The 23,162-nt window shown below is 39.2% G+C and overlaps 1 protein-coding gene across 11 annotated transcripts in view; it reads left to right on the top strand.

Annotated features, from left to right (window-relative positions):
* CDK14 (cyclin dependent kinase 14) overlaps positions 1 to 23,162 on the top strand; it is a 339,864-nt gene that overhangs the window by 89,031 nt on the left and 227,671 nt on the right. For all 11 annotated transcript variants that reach the window (XM_041122213.1, XM_030008240.2, XM_030008244.1 and 8 more), the window contains 2 exons: positions 10,568 to 10,813; positions 22,819 to 22,913. In XM_041122213.1, coding sequence (XP_040978147.1) covers positions 10,568 to 10,813; positions 22,819 to 22,913 — 341 coding nt within the window. The remainder of the gene's footprint in view (positions 1 to 10,567; positions 10,814 to 22,818; positions 22,914 to 23,162) is intronic.

The following is a 23,162-nucleotide window of genomic DNA, read 5'->3' as shown; positions in this document are numbered from 1 at the left end:
TACGTCTTATACTGTCAATTGCATGACCATATCTGACCAATAACGGTATTTTTGTTGCAGTCCCTGCTTGTAGGAGAACAATTCTTGTTTTTATTTTGCATGAGAAGTACTTGATATGACCTGTGAAAGAATCAAAGGACTTGCTAGGGATAGGCAAAGGAGCCTAAAGGAACTAGGTAAAACCTATTTTCAAGGCATGGAGTTGGTTACCATTTATTTTATTAAAAACCTTGCCAACAGCTTCAGAATTTAGCAAGAATAGGCATTTTGCTGTCAAGTCTCTCAAGATTTCTCACACTTGAATGTGGCAGTGGGAAGACTTACCGCATTTATGGATGCGCCTTTGATAACTTCATGATCGGGGGGAGTGTTGGAGGATAGACTAAAATTATAAACCTGTAAACTCAGAAAGACTTAATATAATGTTCGTACAAAACTACTAATAATGCACTTATGGAAGGAAAACTGTATAAACTTGCACTGGCACATGTAGCCATCTGTTGGAGCAGGAGGCTGATATGGGAAAGGGATTGAAAATATTTTTTTAATCTTTATTTTTAAATGCTGTTCATATGGTTACAGAGGAGGATAGACAACAGATACAAATGAGTAACTAAGTAAAAGAGTATAGAAACCACCTGTCACAATTTCATGGGAGAGTGTTTATGTTCAGACACTTTCTCCACCACTCTGCTGGTTACCAAAGAGTTGCTGGCTCATGCCTGGAGCTGGAAGCTGCCTCTTCTGGGCTGACACCTCTGTTGATCCGCTCTTCTGTCCTCCTGCTTGGTTTAGTGGAAGAATGACCCAACAGCTTTTGGATGCTGTCAGTCCTGAACCAGGTTAATGGAAGCAGCAGCCTGGTTGTAATTGTAGAAAAAGCTTGAATGCTATATTACATGCCACTTTCTTTGAGGCAAACCTGAGCATCGTGCAAGTAAAAGGAAGAATTTATTTGCCAGGCTTTATTACTAACACAGTTATTGTATTTTGGGACATAAGTACAGAAATAGAGCAAACCACCCCTTTAGATCAGCTCTGTTGAGTTTCTGTCTCTTTTCATGTACGTTACAGGCTGTCAGGACTTCTGCATGACCTTTATCTGAGACCCTGTCCTTAGGTGACTCCTCCTGACGACTGTTGTCACAGAACAGGGTTTTGCTTTGAGGACGTATGTAGGCTTTTATAGACCTAAAATCTAATCCGGGTTCTCTTCAAAATCAGACCTTTTTTCCCTGTGGGGAGAGGAACATCAACTTTAATGGACTGAAAACTCACTTTTCTGAAGTTACGCTGTGGTACGAACAGAAAAAAATACTAAATTTAGAAATGCTTAGCTACACCTTGCCATGTCCAAGGGACATACAGTCATGTGCAGTAATTCCTGACTCCAGGATTGCACTTGATTCAGTAATTACGCTAATATTCAGCTATTAATTTAGCAGAATAAATATGTGCTATATTGCAGGTCTGGGGCAGGTGGGAGGCGGGGGGAAGAAAGAGTTGTGTAAGCACTGCCCATAATAACTTCCAGTATAAAACTTTATTTTTTCCTTGATTCAGGTGCTTGAACTTCTCAGATTTGAATGATCTTGGGATTCCTACTCCAGGTCTGATCACTTGGCCTTTCTGTGAGAGTGACTTGTTTCTCACTTGGCAATTCAGCACAGACATTTAATCTGCTCATTGAGTTCAGTGTTTCAGACAAACACAGAGAATTAATGTCAGAACTTCCAGTTCAAAAATTCTTCCATCTGGCACTTCAGTGACCTTTTTATATTTGCCTTCTTCCATATGACAAAGACAGTTGGTTTAACATCAGCTTCAACTTCAGAAATAAACCAGCCATTTTTGGAGAGTGCCTTTGAGATGAGCTGTGGGACGTGTATGAGTAAGTTTGTGCTAGGTACAGCAAGGAGCGTACCATATCCCCAGATACCATTTTCAGTCTCCAAGCTTTCTTTTCAGTTGCATTTGCTTATTCATAGCTAGCATTGCTAGCAATCTCTGCATCCAAATAAAGCTGAACAAATAATACCCAAGACATGAATTATAGTTCTGGGACACAGTTGAGCCTGTTACCCCCAGAGGTTACCAGGGAGAAACAACAGGCCAACAGGGGAGGAAAAGAAATGCCTATTTTATAATCTTTTTTTCCTCACATATTCCTTCCTTCCTTGTGTGACCATTACTCTATTTCTTGTCCTTTGTTTTTTCCCCCTTTATTCTTCTACCTTACTCAAGTTCTCTCACTGCTGTTTTTAGCTGTGCACATCAAATGTTCAAACCACAGAGCTGGTGCTGGGGATTACAGGGAAGAGTGAGTGTGGAAGGAGCTCTTTCAAATTTGGGCCTGATTGCACTGATAGTTCCAGTATGAACTTGCTGGTGATGTCGTGCAGCATTACCTGCTCTACTTCCCCTTTCACAATTTTATTTGCTCCCTTATCTCATCACTTGCTCTTCCTTGATCTTTTCCCGTATTGTAGCTTTCTCACTAACTGAACTCTCTTCTCGATCCATTCGTGTTTCTGCTTGTGGGTGCAGCAGCCTTTTGCTGACCCTCTCTTCTCGGGGGAGATGGAGAGTGCTACCAGCTGGGACAAGAAGTAGCGGACAAGACCTGTGGTTATAACAAGAAGGAGCCGCCCTGCTGCTTTGTTTTTCAAAGAGAATGATTCTCCAGATAGCTGCGTTTTTATTTTGAACAAAGCTGCTTATAATACTCCAGAACATTCCCAAATTGTGTTTTATAAGTAGCAAATGTCACATTCCAGTGCTGCCAGAATCCGCAGATGACTTATGTAGTTCCCAAGGCACGATAGAAAATAACATGCTTATAAAAGATAATGAAAACTTGTATCCAGATAGGATTTTTTCAGTGAAAATTAATGCTGGCCTTATGCTCTCAGCAATTCAGCTGTTAGGTTAGTAGTCACTTGGCTATTTTTGATTTTTTCTTTATTCATCTGTCAGCTAAATGCAAGTGCTAAGTCTTATTCTCTGTAATAATGAGATTGTTGTGCTACCTTCCAGAGCGGTTTGGCTCTACAAATTATAATCTATATCTTCATAACATTTCACTTAAAAAAGCCCAAGTGCTTTACAAAATTAATTAGTGCTCCCAGTTTCTGCTTGTGTTAGGGGCAGGATCGTTATTACAAACAGAAAAATGGAATTGTGGAGAGGTTAAGTGACTTCCTTGCCTTGAGTCACTCAGTAATTTATTTATTTTTGCTGGGTGGGTGCTAGGTCTTGCATTTCCCTATATCAAGTCCTTTCGTACTACTTCTCTTGGAATGGTACAAATAGGGGGAATTCAGATGATTTCTTCTGATTTTTCAGTAAGAATTTTGGATGTTTGCTCTGGTATTTACCCAGCTGACTACTTTTTCCTAGGATGTACATAGTGGCAATGACCGATAGAGGATAGCAGATGGATGGCAATTTTTTAATATTTTACATAAGTCCATAGGTACTGGATGACCAATGTAAACATTTGTAGGATGTTAAATGTAGAAGTTAAAAAACAGATAATGCATCTTCTTAAAAGACATGATGCGCTTCAGAGTAGTATGTCTTTACACTATACAAACATTCTTAGGTTTTTTCCTTCTGTGTGGTAGGATGTCTGGTCTGTCATGCCAAAGTTGATTGTTCTTTGTTATTGAGGATATCTTTATTCATATGAATAAATTCCACTGATATGGGACAGCCTATCTTTTACTAAGTACCCTAACAGGTGATTAATTCAGGGGGCATTCATGACTGGTTTTAAAATTCATGAACCATAAGGACTATAAATTACTTACATGTTTTAACTGATCACTCTCACTCTTTAAATGCTATATTACTTTAAACAGTAAATAAATTAATCCAGCAACCTTTAATTCTAAGAATCCTGTTTTTCTGGGACCTCTTAATTTTGCTGACAGTGATGAAGTGAAAAAAATCTTGCATTTAAACTGTATCACGATAACTAAATCTGATAAACCTTTTTTTTTTTTTTTTTTTTTTTTACATTAATCCCAAATGCAGATTAAGGAGTATTGCTTGAAATGATATAAGGTGATTCAAAGAGACTTCTTTATTTAGAAATTATTCCATGAATCGTTATACTGATTTTTATTTATCTGATGGGGCTTATTATGGACGTTATGCATGGAGCAAAAATATACTTCTTGTGATTTCAGTCTCCTAACTTCAGCAGTAGTCTTTATGGGAAAAATGTGGCTATTTGCAGACATTACGTCTTGAGATACGATAGTCTGATGTTAGGGTGGGGCTGTAGGAAACTGTAGCCCAGTGATCCTTACTGATGTAATGATGACTAAGCCTGTTTACCCTAGAGCAGCAGCCTTGGGATCTTCTCAAATTGATTGTGAGACTAAATAGGATGAGCTGGGAAAAAAGACTGTCCAAGCTGTTCTGTTGTCTGTCATGCATTGCCTTCTGATTCTGATCAGCAGCTAAGAAAGTTGCAAAGTATAAACTATGTTATGCTTTTTTGTGGTTCTAAGATAGGAATTTTGAAGTGCCCTTTCTTTAACGCTCTAGGTGTGTGGTAATGGCTTTTTTTACTTTAAATAAATAAAAACACACAGAGAAACACTAAAAAAACTTTTAATACCAAACTGCACTAACTTTAGTGGGGCTGCTTTTTATTTTGCTTTACGTTGCCAGAATCTGTGATAGGTCAAGTAATATTGGAATTGACATGAATATTCTGATTTTCTAGGTAAATCTTCCCTTTGCTATTTCTTTCAAAAGTAGAGAAGAGCTCTTCAGCCAACTGCAAAGTGGCTGTTCGTGCTGTAGCTTTTAAGTGGCAAAATTACTTCTGTCTCATCATCTGTCTTTTTGTCTTACCTTTTTAGTTGAGACTGAGTAAATAATTGTGGACAAATTTAAAAAGTGGGTTTATTTCAGTCATCAGGGTGTGGAGAATATATGAGATACCAGTGGCTGCTCTGGTGACTACTTGGTGTATTGGCATACTGTTTGGCAGGAGTGTGTGTAACAACTTGGGGAAATACAGTTGTGTATTTAATATTAATGATCCTTATGTGAGAAATGTAACGGGCAGGATGTTCATGGAGAGGTGCTTCTGTTGGACCATACCTGGGCTGACAGGCATATTTTCTCCAAGGCTGGGGTCAGGGACTCTCAACTACTAATACTGTTACCTCGCTGGGTAGAAACAGTCATTGCTATTTTCAGATTAAATCCTTTCCCAGAAAGACACCGAGTCCCTGGAAGTTTCTGAGTGCTGCTTTGGAAGTGTTTTTCCAAACAGTAACTTGAAACACAAAAAATGAGTTTCTGTAGGACCACTCTGTTCTCTGTGAAGAAGAGCAAGACTCCTTCCAAAGGGAGATTGGGTGTTGGAGTCTAGTTTAGGTTTTCCAGGACTTTCATCTTGGAACTGAAGCAGAGACTTGGGGGATGAATGTCCTACATGTAAAGTTCTCTGGTGTGAATACCATACATACCATTGCCATTGTTTTGTTTTACCTTTTTTACATGGTGGAAATTTTTTTTTTTTTTTATCATCTGCCCCTTGTCCCTGCTCCTCTGTCACCGTTTTTGCCAACATCTGTTTTTCAGCATGCTTCTCTGAGGTACTGCTGTTGGGATTCCTGCCAGGTGGGAACTTAGGTGGCAGAAAGCAGCTGTACTCTCTCTTACGTTTGATGTCTAGGGCCACCTAACATGCCCAAGCTCAGAGGAGGTGAATAGGCCAGTGACTTCCTTGAGCCTTTACTATCTGACATAAGGTTTGGAAGGACAGTAATGTCTGCTGAACAGTCCTTACAGGACAGTTTTTTGAAGTATTGCCTGTTCCACTTGCAATAATCTATGTTGTTAAATGTATTAAGTTAATTGGCCTATTTTTAAATCCTGTTTCCTATAAAGAAGAGATAAAGCATAAACAAAGATCCCATTCCTCTGGTCCCCATAGTTATGAGGTCTGCTGGCAGAAATACCTCTTCTGAAAGTGATAACCATGACTTTATTGCACGACTTTTAAAAGCCAAATAGTTTCTGAAATAGTTTATACTTCTGAAAGTTATGCTTTGAATGTAGTTTTTGGTTGGAGAAGTACCAAATCATGGCAGTAACTCCCGAAGGGGCAAGAATCACTTAAAGTGTTGACGTACCTTAATGTTTACTTGTATGATGACTTTTGTTAAAGAAACAGTAATTAAAACTGCTTAATGGCTTACGCTGTTTGCTAGACAGAAGTTTTTTTAAATGGATATCACATTCATACTGCAAAGTTCTTGCCTCCTTTTTCTCTTGATTGCATTTGTTGCTAAGTAGTATTTAGCCTAAGTCAAGTATTTTTCAGCTTCTCATGGCCAAGCAGCAAGAAGGCTGGAGGGGCACAAGAAGTTGGGAGGGGACACAGCCAGGGCAGCTGACCCAAACTGCCCAAAGGGGTATTCCATACCATGTGACATCATGCCCAGTATGTAAACTGAGGGGGAGTTGGCCTGGGGGATTGCTGCTTGGGAACTAACTGGGCGTCAGTCGGTGAGTGGTGAGCAACTGCACTGTGCATCACTTGTTTTGTATATTCCAATCCTTTTATTATTGTTATTATTATAATTATTGGTTTCTTCTTTGCTGTTGTATTAAACTGTTCTTATCTCAACCCACGAGTTTTACTTTTCTTTCCTGATTCTCTCCCTCATCCCACTGGGTTGGGGGGGAGTGAGTGAGTAGCTGGGGTGAGTGAGTGAGGTGCTTAGTTACCGGCTGGGGTTAAACCATGACAAAAGCATAATTGTCATCTTGTGTATGACAAACGAAGATATCACCTATGTTGTCTCTATGTACATTTGAGGTAAATACTTGTAATAGTTAAGATGCCATTGATCACATCTTCATGTAGCACCCATTTTGGTTTGTGGTGGCATTTGCAGCATCTCAATGACTGTCTGAGCCCCACTGTTTTAAGTACAGCATTATTTAGATTTATAGAGGAAGGGCAAGAAGGGACGATGAATCATGTAGATTGACTTCCTATATGTCATGAGCTCTTACACTTGTTTAAATTTGTGTTTTATTCTGGTAATTTTAGCTAAAGCAGATATTCAGAGACTGCACTGGCAAGAGATAGTTTCCACTACTTTCTGGATTGTCATCTTCATTGGCATGCACAAGGGTTGTTCTGCATGTAGCAGTAGTAAAAAAATAGTCCACACTCTGAAGAACCTATGGCTTATGTAGATAAAATAGATGAAATAGAATAGTGTAAAAAGAAAGGACCTGTCTTACAGATGGCAAAATGGACTCAGAGGGAAATTCTGACTTGCCCAGAGGATCACACAGAAGCATCCAAAAGAGCCTGAAAATGAACGTGTGTCCTTTGTGACAAATACTATGCTTTAACTGGAAAATGGTCCTTACTCTCCTACGCAAAAAGAAAGCTGGAAATAAGAGGGTGGGTTAGGCATCTCCTGACTACCAGCAAGGAACTACCAGGTGGTAGACAGTGGTTCACAGGTCTAAGAGCTGCTGATGCTAAGTATTTGTATGTATCATTTGAGAGGCTGAAATTTATAAGAATAACTTTTGTTATGGACTACAAGGGGAAAATGATACTTGAAAAGCTGAATTAGTGTAATAGAAAAATTCAAATCTGTACTGTTCCTAAAAGCGATCTGGTCGTGCCAGTGAAATCTAAGATCACTTGTATGCACAGAACATCTCCAGAATACGTTATGCATCAGTCTTGCTCAGTACACTGTTGCTTTTTTGCATGGTAAGTCACTACAGAATAAGTTCTACCATTAGCTGGACACAAGACTGGCAGGTCAGCGTGCCCGCTGCCCAGGGGCAGAAGCAAGGCTATTGCGGTAGCGTAGCTCTTGCTGATGGAGGGAATCCTGAAATTACCAATGAGTTTACTGCAACCTTAAGCTGTGTAATTTTGAAGTTACAGCCAGTGGTCAGTACTGATGTTTTAGACCTGCTCCTTTCAGATTTCACAGAGCAGAGTTTCAGCATGAAGTTGGACTTGGCCTATCAATGACAGAATGTAAAGCAACCACTTAAATGCTGTTTCTCTTCAGAGTTTTATAGGCAGCGTAGACGGATTGGAAATGTGTACCTTCAACAACAGCATAAGCTCAGCTCTGTTGGCTTCACAGTGCGCTGTGGTCAGTGGTCACTTGGAGAGAATGTTTTATTTCTGCTAGGGAACTCTTGATATAGGTGAGGGAGAAGTGATGAATGAACGCCCTTGCCAGCGCTGGCAGGAGAAGCGCTGCAGTTGCAGAGCAGGCAGAGGAGCGCAGGGAGCAGCCCCTGCTTTTGCACTTCTCTGCGGTCTTCAGTCTTTCCCACTGGTGATGCTGGTGTTCAGCCTGTGCATCCACTGAGGTCTTTGACTTCTGAGCGGGGGGCTGGTTGGTGTACATCTTGGGTTTAGTCATTTGCAAGTTTGAAGTTGGCTATTAGAAGATGATTGTGGGGATTTTTATCCTACTCCAGATTCAGTCAAGTGACCTGAAGGTTAAAGTGTCTCCCTTCAATATCTAATTCCAAACTATTATTGCTTCCAGTAGAGACGATCAATAGTAACAGATGTCTTGCATTTTTTTTTTTTTTTAATGCAGTGCTTACTTGGCCCACGTTAGAGCTAGACATGGAGATTTTCCAGTGGAAAAAGAAACTAGAAGCAGCACTCATGGCATTATTACCTATAATATGTTTATAGCTGTGGAATCCCATGGATCTGGAGAGGACAGTGGGAAGTATGTGGGTGCATGTCTGTGCATTTAAGTTGTTTTAGGGAAAAGAAGCCAATTAATTTTACAAGAAGGCTAATTAAAAATTCTTTGTGCAGCAGCTCTTTATCTTTTCTCTCTGAAGTAATATATCTTTTCTCTCTGAAGTAATAGACCAAAATTACATAATTGCCTTAATTTTGGCCTGAGAGGGAATTATCATTTGGAATGAAGGGGGGCTGTTCCTTTTCTCAGTTAAAACTTGGTTAAGTTTTAGTCTTGGAGAAACTGCTTTAATGAGAAGAAATGTGAACCCTTGTAAAGCCTCGTTTGTAATGCTAGTAATGTCCTTCATTAGAGTTGACCTGGTGTATGATTGTTCACCCAGATGGCACTGTGCAGGAAATGTACTTTAAATTTTTAATGTACAAAAGAAGTCTTTGATCTACTGTTACATTGGATCATCAAAACCACAAAACATTAAAAAACCCAAGGTATATTCACCCAGTATTTCTATAAACAGCTGAAGTAAGTTGGATCTCAAGGCACAGAATTCCTCCAGGGAAATGGCAAAGAATAATTTCTTGGAGAATTGGAGTGTATTGGAGTATATTGGAGATGCTTTGGGTTATGGGGGAAGAGTCCTGATTAAATGGTAATGGTGAATACTTTTTTAAAATTTTTTTTCATATTAACTATTTTATGACAGCAAGTTTCAAAAATGCTTAGATTGGAGGTGCTTGAATGAAACATTATGCTTCTTTAATTGTATGTATGTGAACAACGTGGTTGACAGCAAATTAACACTGTCTATCCTTAAATACTTGCAAATATCACAGAAAAAGTACATTGTAGATTCTTTTGATTTGCCTTATGATTTAAGGAGCACCTTAGATCTGCTTGCATCACATTTCATAGCTTTTCCCTGTAGCCTGAAAGCTAAAATTATTTCTTTTCTTCCCAAATAAAAGTTGAGTCTCTTATGAGTGAAAACAGAAGCTGAGGCCTCAAATACAACCCTCTACCAACTGCGTGATTTAAAAAAATGTCTTATACGTTGTAATGTATTAAAATTAAAACCATAAACGTACATGACTGGAGTATCTAAACTAGCTGTTCTGCTTATTTAGTTCTTTTGAACTAGCAATAGCGTATTTTGGTAGCTCAAGCAGCAAGTTGCAGTCTTCGGGGCTTGGCAGAGTCATACTTCACAGTAACAAAGAACTGAACTTCTGCACTTTAGTGTGCCATTAAGCTGCAGTCTCACGTTTCACTGCCTGGGAATTGATTTGCTGATTTGATTTCTCTGAGACATATGGTGATGATAATAATAACACTGTATAAGCATTATTTAAAAATACAATAATATACTGGTATTGGATCTTTGGCAGGCCAGCACTGAAGTGCACACACAAACTACCATCATTTATTTAAGTTTTGTCTCATCCACTTTTAAACAAATGGAAATCAATACTGCTTGCGGATATCGGTGGCTAGATTGGAGAAAGAAGTGAAGTGACATTGTTGCTAAGAACACGTTGTACAAGAAAACACAAACATATGAATTTTATGTGTTCCTCTCCGTCTTTCTTTTTCAGGATCTTTTAGTACACTGTACAAAGATAGGCTTTTTATTGTTATGACTGTGCTCTGTGTCCCCTATGTAAAATGCATCCCTATGTAAAATGCATGTGTTGTTTCCTATTTTAATGTAGAAATAGAAGATGAATGCTTATGAAGTCCAATGCCTTTTTTGATGCTGGCTGATGTATGGATTGACACGGACTTTAAGCCTGTTAGAGTCAATGAATGCTGTTTTTTCCTTTCAGATATGTGTCACAAAGATGTCTACACGGAACTGCCAGGGAATGGATTCAGTGATCAAACCTCTGGATACAATTCCTGAGGATAAAAAAGTACGGGTTCAGAGGACACAGAGTAGTTTTGATCCATTTGAGAAACCAACTAATCAAGTGAAGAGAGTTCATTCAGAGAACAACGCTTGCATTAACTTCAAAACTTCATCTGCAGGGAAGGAATCACCTAAAGTCAGGCGGCACTCCAGCCCCAGCTCTGTAAGTGCACAGTCCTGACACCTGTGTGTGTACCAAATGGTGAAATTAATAACACCAGATAAATGTTTTCTTGCTTAAGAAGGAATTGATTACTTGGATTACTTGGCTGCTATTAAAGATGTTTCCCATATATATTTGTAGTGTTATGTATAAAACAGTATAAGCAAATGGAACTTGAAAAGGAATATATTTTGAAATTCCTCTCAGATATTAGCTGGGGTGTCTTATGGGATTTCTAAGCACTTTCCTCTCCTGATCCTGGCATGGCATTACAGCTGCTATAATGTTTATGTTGCAAATTTTGCAAAGGGTTGCTTATTTCTGAAGAGGAATTCTTTCCCATGAAGTTTAGGAAACCATATGAATTGCCTTTTTGATTTTTAGATTTAGGTTTTAGAGAAACAGATCAGATTTGACAGATTTTGCTTATGTTTTAAAATTCTCGTTTTAAAATCAAGTAGTAAAAATAACACTTATTTCCATGTTAGAAACTTTGTGTGTGTGTGAGAGAGAGAGAAGAGAGAGAAACAACTGAGAAGGGTTTGGCAACACATCATCATTGTTGTTTTATTCTCAACTATTTTAAAAGAAACTAGATAAATAAAATGTCATATCTTTCATGAATAATGCCGAGAACACATTGCCCCCCAAAGACCTTCAAAATTATTGAAAAACTATTTCTGTTATGCTTTGGCAAGCAAAATCCATAATAATGTGACCTTTGAGTTGAAGACTACAGATCTAAGCAGAATGGATGTAACACTTCAAATCTTAGTTGGCGTGAAATAATTTAAAAGGTTGATTGCCTCTTCTTTTTTCTTTTCTTTCTTTTTTGTTTTGCTCTATCTTCTGGACATCTTCTCTCCTCCCTACAGAAGTTTGACTGAATACTGTCAGACTTCTAAGAAGAAATGACAGAGATCCATTTTCTGTAGATGAGCTTTGTTTAACCCATGTGAATTTAACAGATAAGATGTCATGTCTCTAGGGGACTGTCCTTTTTAGAAAAGGTTACATTTTAAAATGTAACCATCTGTAGCAAAAACAAATTTGCTTTTTCATCATTGACTGGCATTATATAGCTGCTGCCAAAGATGTCTCTGGTGTGTTCCAGATGAGTCCATAACAAGGAGTTCTTACCATAGAACTTTTACAATCATTAAGGATAGATGGAATGGTTTGCACCGTGTTTACTTGAGCATGATGCCTGATTGTTGTTTGGCACCACAACTGTCAATTTAAATGACTTTTTTTGAAAGTGTTTCCATAAGTTCTTTTGTGGTATTAACTCGCTCCCCATCTCTGCTGTTCTTATCTTGTTCCTCTTAGAATCTATTACTGATTTCTGTTAATGATTTATGTACTACTTTTCTATTAAAACTGAAGGGTTTTATTTGCTTTGCTTCCTGTCGTGGTTTAAGCCCAGCCGGCAACAAAGCACCATGCAGCTGCTCACTCACCCCTTCCCCTCCGGCCCTGGTGGGATGAGGAGGAGAAAATATAAAGAAATGCTCGTGGGTCAAGACAAGGACAGGGAGGGATCACTCACCAGTTATGGTCACGGGCAAAAGACAGACTCAACTTGGGGAAAAAACAAAATCAATTTAATTTACTACCAATCAAATCAAAACAAGGATAATGGGAAGTAAAACCAAATCTTAAAACACCTTCCCCCACCCCTCCCTCCTTCCTGGCTCAACTTCACTCCCTATTTTTCTACCTCCTCCCCCTCAGTGGCACAGGGGGATGGGGAATGAAGGTTGCGGTCAGTTCATCACACGTCGTCTCTGGTGCTCCTTCCTCCTCAGGGGCAGGACTCCTCACTCTTCCCCTGCTCCAGCGTGGGGTCCCTCCCAAGGCAGACAGTCCTCCATGAACTTCTCCCCTGTGGGTCCTTCCCACGGGCTGCAGTTCTTCACAAACTGCTCCAGCATGGGTCCTTTCCATGGGCTGCAGTCCTTCAGTCACAGACTGCTCCAGCATGGGCTTTCCCATGGAGTCACAGCCATCTTTGGGGGGCATCCCCCTGCTCCGGCATGGGGTCCTCCCCGGACTGCAGGTGGGCATCTGCTCCCCCGCTCCCCTCCATGGGCTGGGGGGGACAGCCTGCCATCTCACCTCGGGCTGCAGGGGCATCCCCTCCTCCGGCGCACCTCCTCCCCCTCCTTCCTCACTGACGTCAGTGCCTGCAGAGGGGTTTCTCTCACATTCCAATCTCCTTCTCCACTGCAGGTTTCCCTTCTTAAATCTGTTATCCCAGAGGCACTACTACTGTCACTGATGGGGTTGGCCTTGGCCAGAGGCCGGTCTGACGTGGAGCCCGGGAAGCTTCCAGCAGCTTCTCACAGGAGCCACCCCTGCAGCCCCTTTCCCGCTATCAAAACCCCACCACACAAACCCAAAACACTTCCAGAATTTTAAAGCAGACTTTTTTTGAAACTGTGTTATTGGCATCTTGTTCTTTTCCAGAGGGCTGCTACTCTACTGTGTCCAGGCAATCTCCTATGATCCTAGTATTTTCTTATGTAAATGATGTTAATGCTTCCTCTACTAGTATGTGCCTGGTTAGAGGCCTAGCTAAACATACGCTTTTGGTAATCTTCTCCTATGCTGACTCACACAGAGTTGCTGGGGACATCTCATATGTTAAAGTAGGTGCATAGGAATTTCCTGAAATACAATTCTTATTTCTCAACTTCCCATAATTCTCCCTGATTTTTATAGCTCTGTTTGATGAACTCATTTCTTCCTTCTGCTTGGAGGCATTGTTCGTCATTTTTGACTCTTCCTCACAAGGAGTGATCTGAAGAGCACCTGGCAAGGATTAACTTGTGGAATAATGTCAGTGTTCATGCCGATGAAGAGGAAAGAGCAGAACTTCACAGGAAAAGGTGGTGTTAGTCCTCTGCTGATTGCAGGTCACACCTGGTCCTGTCTGGGAGACCTACGTTCAGATGTCCAAGGCAGAGATATGATCAAGTTGCTTCCCTTCCCCAGAGCCTGAATACATTGCCTCAGGCAGGAGATGTTCTGATGCACATTTCATTGAGCATATGTCTGTGTGGTTAGTTGCAGGAATTTGTCATTCTCTGGTTTTGAATTACACTTGAATTTTGACGAAGGGTTTTGGGTTTCATTTTTTTTCTAGTCCTGATGTTGTATAGCAGATGCCCTTGCTACTTCCTCTTCTCATCACTACTTCTTTTTCTTCCTTGTCAGAGGACTGCTACATATTCTCCCTTATTGGGTTAATACTTGATTCTCTGGAAATTCTTCTGCTGTACAGATTATACCAGTCTGAATGGGCATTTCAGTTTCTGTAATGTTCTTGGGCATGCTATGCCCTCTGGGTCGTACTGGCTACAGTTGTGTAGTTGTTTTTCAGTTTTGGCTCTGTTCTCTGTAAGCTTTATTTTAAGATATTCTAATAGATGTGTGCTACCTTCAATTTGCACTTTCTGCGCTTGATTAGTAGAGGAACTGAATTAGAGATAGGCTTCCGTTTAGTCTCTTCCTTTTCATCATTTAAAGTCCTCTGTAGCCATCAGGTGGGGAAGTGATGTCTTACGGAAGGTACATGGCTGAGGCTTGCAGTCTCCATATCACTGCTTCTGCTCAGGTGAAAGTCTTTTATTTGTCTCAGAACTAACATTTTCCAAGACGTGACCTGAAAGACCTTCTTTATAATGCCCTGGGGCATTAGCTTCTGTTTTGGTTAGTTTCACAAGCTTTATCAGCTCTCTAGCAGGTATTGGCTTCAGTGTTTGAAGATCACCAACTAATATTCCGCAGGTGGCATGTACCCATTTTGTGTTTTCTGTACCTTTGAAATGCTCTGCACACGGACATACACACACAGGTTTGGGAAAGCTGGATCTCCATGTTCCTGCCCACAGATTGTCACTTGGAAAATAAATAATTTGCTCTTGAACATGAAGTAATTTTCTGCAGGTAATGTCACACTTTGTTGCAACCTAGTAGAAATCCTGTGTTGTTAATATGTGCAGTAGCATACAGACAGAAGTTAGCATGGTTTTTTTTGTTCTTGTAAGACCAACTTAGTTTTTACACTTAGAGTCTTTCCACCTGACATTTAAATACTCATTATGTAAAACAGCCACATTGCATTGCATTTTCTTCCCACCTTCTTTTAAACATAAGAAACCATTTATGAGGGTGATTTTCAAACTGTTTAACCCGATTTAAATTGGATGTTATTATGGAATGAAATTTCCAGCAGAACAGACTTACTCTTTTTATCACATCAGAATAATGGATAATATTCACCTTGGAGGTAATGAACTAGGTGTTTGCCTACTTGTGCATCACCTGTCAGCCACTGTTGGAAGGAGGGAACTTGGCTTGACAAACGTTTGCTCTGATCCAGCCCAACACAATATATGTGTGTATATATACATATATATGTATGTTATATACATGTAGCTATAGTTGTGTGTACTTATCTATCTGTCTATATGTATCTTTCTAAAAATCTTTTGCCTACCAAGGTAAGAAACTTGCTTTTCTCCCTAACTGAAGAAATGGTAAAACTACAAAATAAACTGGACAAAATAAAAAAAAGCGCAACTCAAAAACAAACACGAAAGTTTTATTTGAGCTCCATGGTCTTTAGGCATGTGGCCTTATTTATTTTTCTCCAGTGCAAGGTGAAGTTTTATTGTATTCAGTGTACACATTTTATACATTAAAATAGTACTTTCGCACAGTATGTAAATAGAATATTGCAAGTTTTATAAGCTACCCATCTGGTCAAGATTTAATTACATAGTGATAGTTCTTTCTCCTTGAATGGCTTAAGATCCATAGCAATGAATTCAAATGTCATGCTAAGGTATACGTACTACCTTTCAGTTACTTTTTAAAAACTAAATGCAGCAAAACACTAATCTTCTACCAGCTCACATAAATGTAAAAAATTTATTCAGATAAAAATAATTGGATAAGCAATGCTTTACTGCATTGACTGGGCACTCTTTTTGGGAGAGCAGCCTCTCTTCTGTTTCTGTAATTTCTATTCATTTTCAGTCCTGTTATATGCAACTTTCCTCCAAAAAAGTGCAAGCAAAAAGCATGAACTGATCCTATTAACACATTGTAAATCAATTGCGTAAGAAATCTAACTTTAAAGCAGACACTAAAGTCAGAATTTTGTCTAAAAGTTAGGCATCATTTCTGTCTGCCTAAACACTTGTGCTGTTCTCACCTGTCTTCCTCTTCAGGTGTATGCAATCTTCTCCAGTTTTAGGAACCTCTTAATTACTAGGGTAACTGCATCCTTCCTGGTCGATACTTTTTATTGAGGAAAGATAATTTCAGAGTTCAGTGTAGAGAGCAGATTTTTCTTTTCTGGCACAAGGGAAGCTTTAATAATCGTTAACCTGAGGGATACTCTCTAGATGATAAGGCAGATAAAATGTGGCAGTTGGTCCAGCTCCTGTGCTTTAATAGCCTGGAGAACAAGTAAACAGCTTTAAAAACTGCATCCAGCCCTTTCACAGAGAGCTCTATGGTCACGTCTGCTCAGGTTGCTCTTAATTTATGGCTATGTGTTAAAGGGTTAGAAAGATGCAAGCAACAGGATGGGATCTTATAGGGGGAGAGCTGAGATTAAGGCTCAGTTTGGATTCTTGAACATCTTTGTATCCCTTGAACATTGCCCTAGAAAACAGTCCAACTTGCAAAGTTTAAAAAAAAAGAAAAAAGTGTGATCAAATTGACCTGTTATTGTAGGTTGGATAGAACCTGAAATTACTGTGAAATTTGCATATGGTTTTGTGAAAGAAGCTTTACTGTTGTGTTGAAGAAGACAGAATATAAAATGGTTAAAAAAAAAGAATCTTCCGTTCTTATTTTTTAATCTCAAGTTTTTTAATCAAGTTTTAATCAAGTAATCTCTTATTTTTTAATCAAGTTTTTCTAGCAATGAATTGATTTCTTTTGAGGGATGTAACAAAATAGATCTTTACTTGTGATTTTCAATAATTTACAGTGGTACTGTGAACATAATATTTTTTCCCTTGAAGATAGGTTTATATTGAAGTTTAATATCCTGCAGGTTGTTTTTTTTTAAAAAAAGGGTCTATTTAAAACTTAGGCTCGGGAGCGTGACAGTTAAGTGGGACATTCACAAGCTGTTTTGCAGTTATGAAAAATGCATGAGAACATAACCCACACAGCTTCTGTAAGAATAGTCAGGTGATTTGTAGTGTAATTTTCCATTAGAGCTTTCTTTACTACATAGATTTTGAAAATTTCTGAGAAAGAGAGGTGTTCACATGGCAATGTAGTACAAGGACTCATACTGCAAGATCTTGGATTTAACCTGTTACCCCTCCTACAGTCTATATCAATGAAATGGCTATTTGAAATGACCTGGTCAGAAAAGACAGTGTGCTCTCATTTCTTTTTCTCTCTGTTATTTTTAATACTCTCATGTCATTTTGAAATACTAGCTTCTTCTATTTCTGCACTCAGCTTTCTGGCATACTCTTTCTATCCTTGTTACTATGATCTGTATTTCCTTAACCAGAAGGAAAAATATATCTAATCTTCGTTACTGTAAGCTGTGCTGCTAAAGATGCTCAGTCTCCATGCTCAGTGGTGCTCTTAGACTAATCTTGCACTGGGAAAAATGTAGACTAATAATAAGAAAACTACCTTAATGGAAACTGTTTTCAAGGAAAGTGAAGCATAAAGGCAAACAAGTAAAACTCCCAGTGGGTTTCCTGAAGGGAAAGATGTGCACAGTTCTGTGCTCCAGTTGCCAGTGTCCTCTTGGGGGTAACATGATCCAGCACAACCTGTGCTAACTTTCACAGTGACTTAGGACTATGTTCAATTCTTCAGAGGCATGAGGACCTTTACTCCCTTCTGTCTTAGTAATTTATCTATCTTTCCCATTTGGGTTCCCTGGAAGATTTCTCCCTAGCATGAAAATACACTTTTCAGTGATTTTCCAGGGTTATCAATTTCTTGCTGACTGGTTGTTTACTGCCTGTTTAACTTTTTGCCCATTAAATAGTTCAATCTTGGTCACATGCGCACCTGTGGTGGTTTTTTTTTTTTTTTTTAGCTCTGAAAGTTCTTTTTTTGTAGCAAATACAAAGCTTTAAACACTGAGCAATGGGCTTCTTTGCGCCTAAGTAGTCCCACTGATGTTCAGTATATACAAGTCTGTGTGGCCATAGGGAGGAGATTTCACTTTGGCTTATATCCAACAAATCATGATAAAATTTTAATAGGAAAGATTTGAAGGCTTTAATTAACTAAACAAAAAAATTACACATTCAGTAAATAACTAGTTTTCAGACATGGCAAAGATTGTCCTTTTATCACAGTCATGTTATGGCGTGACCTATTTTGGTTGACAGCCAGCTGAATATGAGCCAGCAGTGTGCCCAGGTGGCCAAGAAGGCCAACGGCATCCTGGCCTGTATCAGAAATAGTGTGGCCAGCAGGAGCAGGGAGGTGATTGTTCCCCTGTACTCGGCACTGGTGAGGCCGCACCTCGAGTACTGTGTTCAGTTTTGGGCCCCTCACTACAGGAAAGTCATTGAGGTGCTGGAGCGTGTCCAGAGAAGGGCAACGAAGCTGGTGAGGGGCCTGGAGCACAAGTCTTATGAGGAGCAGCTGAGGGAGCTGGGGTTGTTTAGCCTGGAGAAAAGGAGGCTGAGGGGAGACCTTATCTCCCTCTACAACTACCTGAAAGGAGGTTGTAGCGAGGTGGGTGCTGGTCTCTTCTGTCAGGTGGCTGGAGATAGGACGAGAGGAAATGGCCTCAAGTTGAGGCAAGGGAGATTTAGGTTGGATATTAGGAAAAATTTCTTTACCGAAAGGGTTGTCAGACATTGGAACAGGCTGCCCAGGGAAGTGGCTGAGTCACCATCCCTGGAGGTATTTAAAAGACAGACGTGGTGCTTAGGGATATGGTTTAGTGGTGGACTTGGCAGTGCTAGGTTTATGGTTGGACTTGAAGATCTTAAAGGTCTTCTCCAACCTAAATTATTTTATGTCAGTGTTTTCTATGATTCTATGTCTGTGTAAGGAGGAGTAAGAAGAAAGGAAAATTAATAGTGGTAGAAGTATGGTAATGTTAGATCTTCACAAAGTAGCTCTGAACAAACATCTATCAAAATATGTGCATTCAGCTAAAATTAGCTGAAAACCAGCTAAAATTAGTACTCTCTTCTATTGAGAAAACTTGTCTGGGTCAAATTGGAGGATTGCACCAGCTTTCTAAAACATAGGGGAACTTCTTGCAAGTCTGCTGCTTGTGAGATATGTCAGTGGCTGATGCAAGCACTGTACGTCTGACGTGCTCTGGGTATGTCTCACTCGCTACGTGTATTTCAGTCAACCATGCCCTAAGCAGAATATGGAACTCTTGTGACTCAACAAACACAAATCTCTGTGTATATGTATTCCTGTATATTTTACTAGAAGGAATAAAATACTTTAAAAGAAGTAATTATACTTAAAAGTGAATTTTCTATATTTGATTTTAATATTAGCATTTGCTAAAAAAAAAAAAAAAAAAAAATTGGTACCATAATCTTGTTGTAAGAAGGCATATTTTTTTAACAGAAATGGTTGAAAAAGATGAACTAATGTGGAGAAATCTGAATAACAAAATTCATGGCCATGAAACTGGAAAAATAACTATATGAAAGGGGGAGTGCAATAATAAAATAAAGTAGGCTGGAGTGGTTATAATTTTCAGCAGTCACATGTAACTTGAAGTTATTTAGATCCCTTCCATAGCCCTTTATTTAGATCCCTTTAAGCTTAAAACTTAAGTTTTGGAAAGTTTCATATTTTTGCATTATCTCAGTCTTCACCTCCTTTATAATGCAGAAATAAAAGGAAAGGTAAGAAGTGTCTGAACTTCCTTTATAAGCAATTTGTAATTGTAAGTTTGAATTAATGTGTGAGGCTTCATTTTTTTTAAAAAATGGAGAAAATGTTGTGGAAATGGTAATGTTCCTTCGTTTTCTAAAGTAATTCATATGGTGAATGAGATCTCTTGGTGTTCCGTTAAGAAATATCATGCAAATTAGTTTGCAAAGTCTTCTGCTGCCTCAGAATTTATTTAAATTTTTTTTGGTAAAATCCTCTGAAGTGCTTTTCTACACCAGATACCTTCAAAAATCGTAAGTCTTTTAAGATTACAAATGCAAGGAAAAATAATGTCCATTTTCACAAAGGGAGATCTAATAGTGTAGAGAACACGAGCAATCCCATCTAGTGCTCTAGTTGGAATAGAGCTGAGCTCCACTGCGGAGGTGCTGTAATCTGGAAAGAGAAGGATATCAGCCACGTGGTTTTACTGCATATAGGACAGGTGGTGGCTAACGGGTTGGGTTTCTAGTTGTTTTCTGGTTGTTTCTGGTCTGCTCTTACCCAACGTGAGCAGGCACTGGACAAGTGATTCGGGCTGCTTGGGGAGGGTGGCAGGTCAGCCTTGCTGCTGCAGAGCTGAGCCCTGGGGCACTGTGTAGGGTTGCCCCTGAGGACAAGGCAGTCGAAACCAGCACCTCTTTTGTACGATCAGGAGCGAGCTCTCCTCCTGGTCCCGCCAATGCAAGCTTTTAGCGATTTTCCTGTTCTTGGTGAGGATGCAGCAGCTTCCAGGAGGAGAATGTGTCAAAAGTCATGACCTTAAATCTGTGCTTCTGGCAGCTGGGGTATGGAGTAATGAGCTTCAGGTTGTAGGAATAATTACTGTTGATGATTTACTGTGTGATAATGGATTAAAGGCATCCTGTTTCCTATCAAGATCTTAAGGCATTACAAGTTGTTGTGACCTTTATGTTATGGTTTCCAGCGGCATAAAATAAAAGTAAATCTCAGTGTGAAAATAAGAATGGATGTGAAACACATGTATAAACCCTGTCCTCTTTCTTCCTTGCTATGAGGAAACCAACAGTGAACCATTCACTGTTAACTAGGGCAGCATTTCCACTCCAAACAAAGCTACTCACTGTGTGTTCACTGCAGCCTGCAGTTTGGGAAATACTTTGCTATTCCTCTTCATTATGTGGGAGTCACTTAAACTTGTCTAAACACTTTTTTTCCTATAGTCTTATAATGTTGCGTTAGTCCATAATTGGATACTTAAATGAGAAGGCTACTTGAATAAATATTTTAGTCGCCTCTGTTGCTGACATCTGTAATCAAACTGTGATTAAAAAACCCCCAAAATTCATCTCTAACCAGGCAGAATGCATTTTTAAACAGAGATTGGGAACTGAGAATATTACTGCCTTATCTATAATGAAGTGTTCCAAATAATGTAACAGGAAAAAGATCTGAGAGTTCCCATATGACAAATTTTCATCAGTCTATTAATATTTAGGAATTGGATAGCAAAGTAATAGGTTGCTCTGTGTTCTGGAGGGAGGTGAAATACATGTGTATATCCTGATACCATTCAATAGAAAGCTGGGATGTTAGTCTCAAAAAAAAGAGTGTACATGCCAAAGTGCCAGAATTTTGGCTTAGGACAAATGTAGAATAGTTGGGTAAAGAGAATTTTTGCATTTTCTGGCTAATGGTTAATTGGGTGTAGTGGAGAGGTATGAATTACCAAGTCATCTTACCTGGGATACTCTTGTCTGTTTAAATAGAAGTAATTTTTAGGCTCAGTTGATTTAAAAATTTCAGCCATGGTTTTAAAGGAATTTACACACAGATGTGTCCTGTAGTGTAGCATTTGTTTCCTTTCAAAAAACTGAAACTTGAGTACTTTTTGTAAATCAGGTGGAAGATCCTAAATGTGAGTGTACACTGTGCAGCTGTGCATGGCTTAGAGTGTCCCAGTTGAATTCAACACTAAACACGCTGGATTTGCTTGGCTACTTTTCTTTGTAGTGTTATAACCAGAGTACCAACAAATCAGTCCCTGTATGTGATTTCAGCATCAGTGCTGACCCTCCAAAGTTTCTGCTCTATATTCTTTTGGTTGGTTTAGGTACAGGACATCTTGGCACTGCAGTCAAAAATATATGTAGAGAATGCTGAGGGCAGCTGCAGGTCAGTTTTTTGCAGTGTCCTTCTGGTCTTGGGGGAAAAATAAAAAGCCCTTTCCTTCCAGACAACTGGAAAATGGGGAAATTTGGGTAAACAGGATGCACTTCAGAAAAACTCAAACATTTTCCAAGAACTTCATTGGAAACTTTTAATGTCAGGTGAATTTCTGTTTTTGCTGCGTTGTGGTGTTCTCCGTTAGGACTGTGTAGAAGTGGGGCAAGTACCAGTCTGTTGCAAAGGCCAGCTGAGCTGTCTGGCCCTTTGAGCAAGAATCATTGCTTGGCTTGGTTCAGTTTTAGACTCCTCACTTAGGCTGCAAATATTAAGGCTATTCAACTATGCTGCATATACATGCCATTAAAAGTATGGTGTGATTTATCCACAATCTGAAGACTAAACATAATTCAGAATCAAGATACTCTCATTAAAGATGCTTTCCTGTAGTATTTTGACTACTATCTGAGCAATGGTTGATGTACTGGGACATTGACTACTTAGAGCAATGTTTTGGGGTTGGCTTTAGTCTAAAAGTAAAAAAAAATTAGAAAGTTAAACAGCTCTTTTAATCTGATTTTGTAGGGCAGATTAAGATTGTTGTTTAGATCTCTTAACAAAGTTGTTAATGATATTTTTCCCTGTATAAAGTGGTATATGTGAAAAATAAAACAGAAACACCTCTTTGATTAAGAACACAATCCTTTTGATAGTTTGAATGATGTAAGTGTACTGTTGATATCAGCAACCACCATCTGGGGTGCTGAATGATGTTTTGTTTGAGTAGCCTATTAGATTGTTTCATTAGCTCTGGTATTAATTTTTTTTTTATTGTTGGCAGCTGAAAACATGCAGGTCTATGAGTTTTGGTAATGATGTTTGATCTCTGAAGGTTGAATCAAAGCAGTTAATGTTGCGGGTGCAATACATGCTGAAAGGTCATCTTCTTTTGTTTTGTTTAGCCTACAAGCCCCAAGTTTGGAAAAGCAGACTCATATGAAAAACTGGAAAAACTAGGGGAAGGGTCCTATGCTACAGTATACAAAGGGAAAAGCAAGTAAGTGGTGGTTTTTTCATTTAATTTTGTGTGTAAATGAAGATAAGCAGAAAGTATTAACTGATGTTGCTGCACTTGTACATAGATCTCTGTGAATGAATGCAAAGTGCTACTGCCATGTGCTCTAGTGAAAGAGGCTGAGACCATATTGCATGGGTAACATACTACCTTCACAAGATGAGATCCCATCTTGTTAATCTCATGTTTTGTTTGTACTTTAATGTTGTACTACTTTCTCAATATCCATAT

Source organism: Aquila chrysaetos, chromosome 3 (genome assembly GCF_900496995.4).
Source record: "Aquila chrysaetos chrysaetos chromosome 3, bAquChr1.4, whole genome shotgun sequence".
In the NCBI taxonomy this organism is placed as follows: domain Eukaryota; kingdom Metazoa; phylum Chordata; class Aves; order Accipitriformes; family Accipitridae; genus Aquila; species Aquila chrysaetos.
Note: the sequence above shows the minus strand (reverse complement) of the source record. Positions and strands in the feature narration are given on the sequence as shown.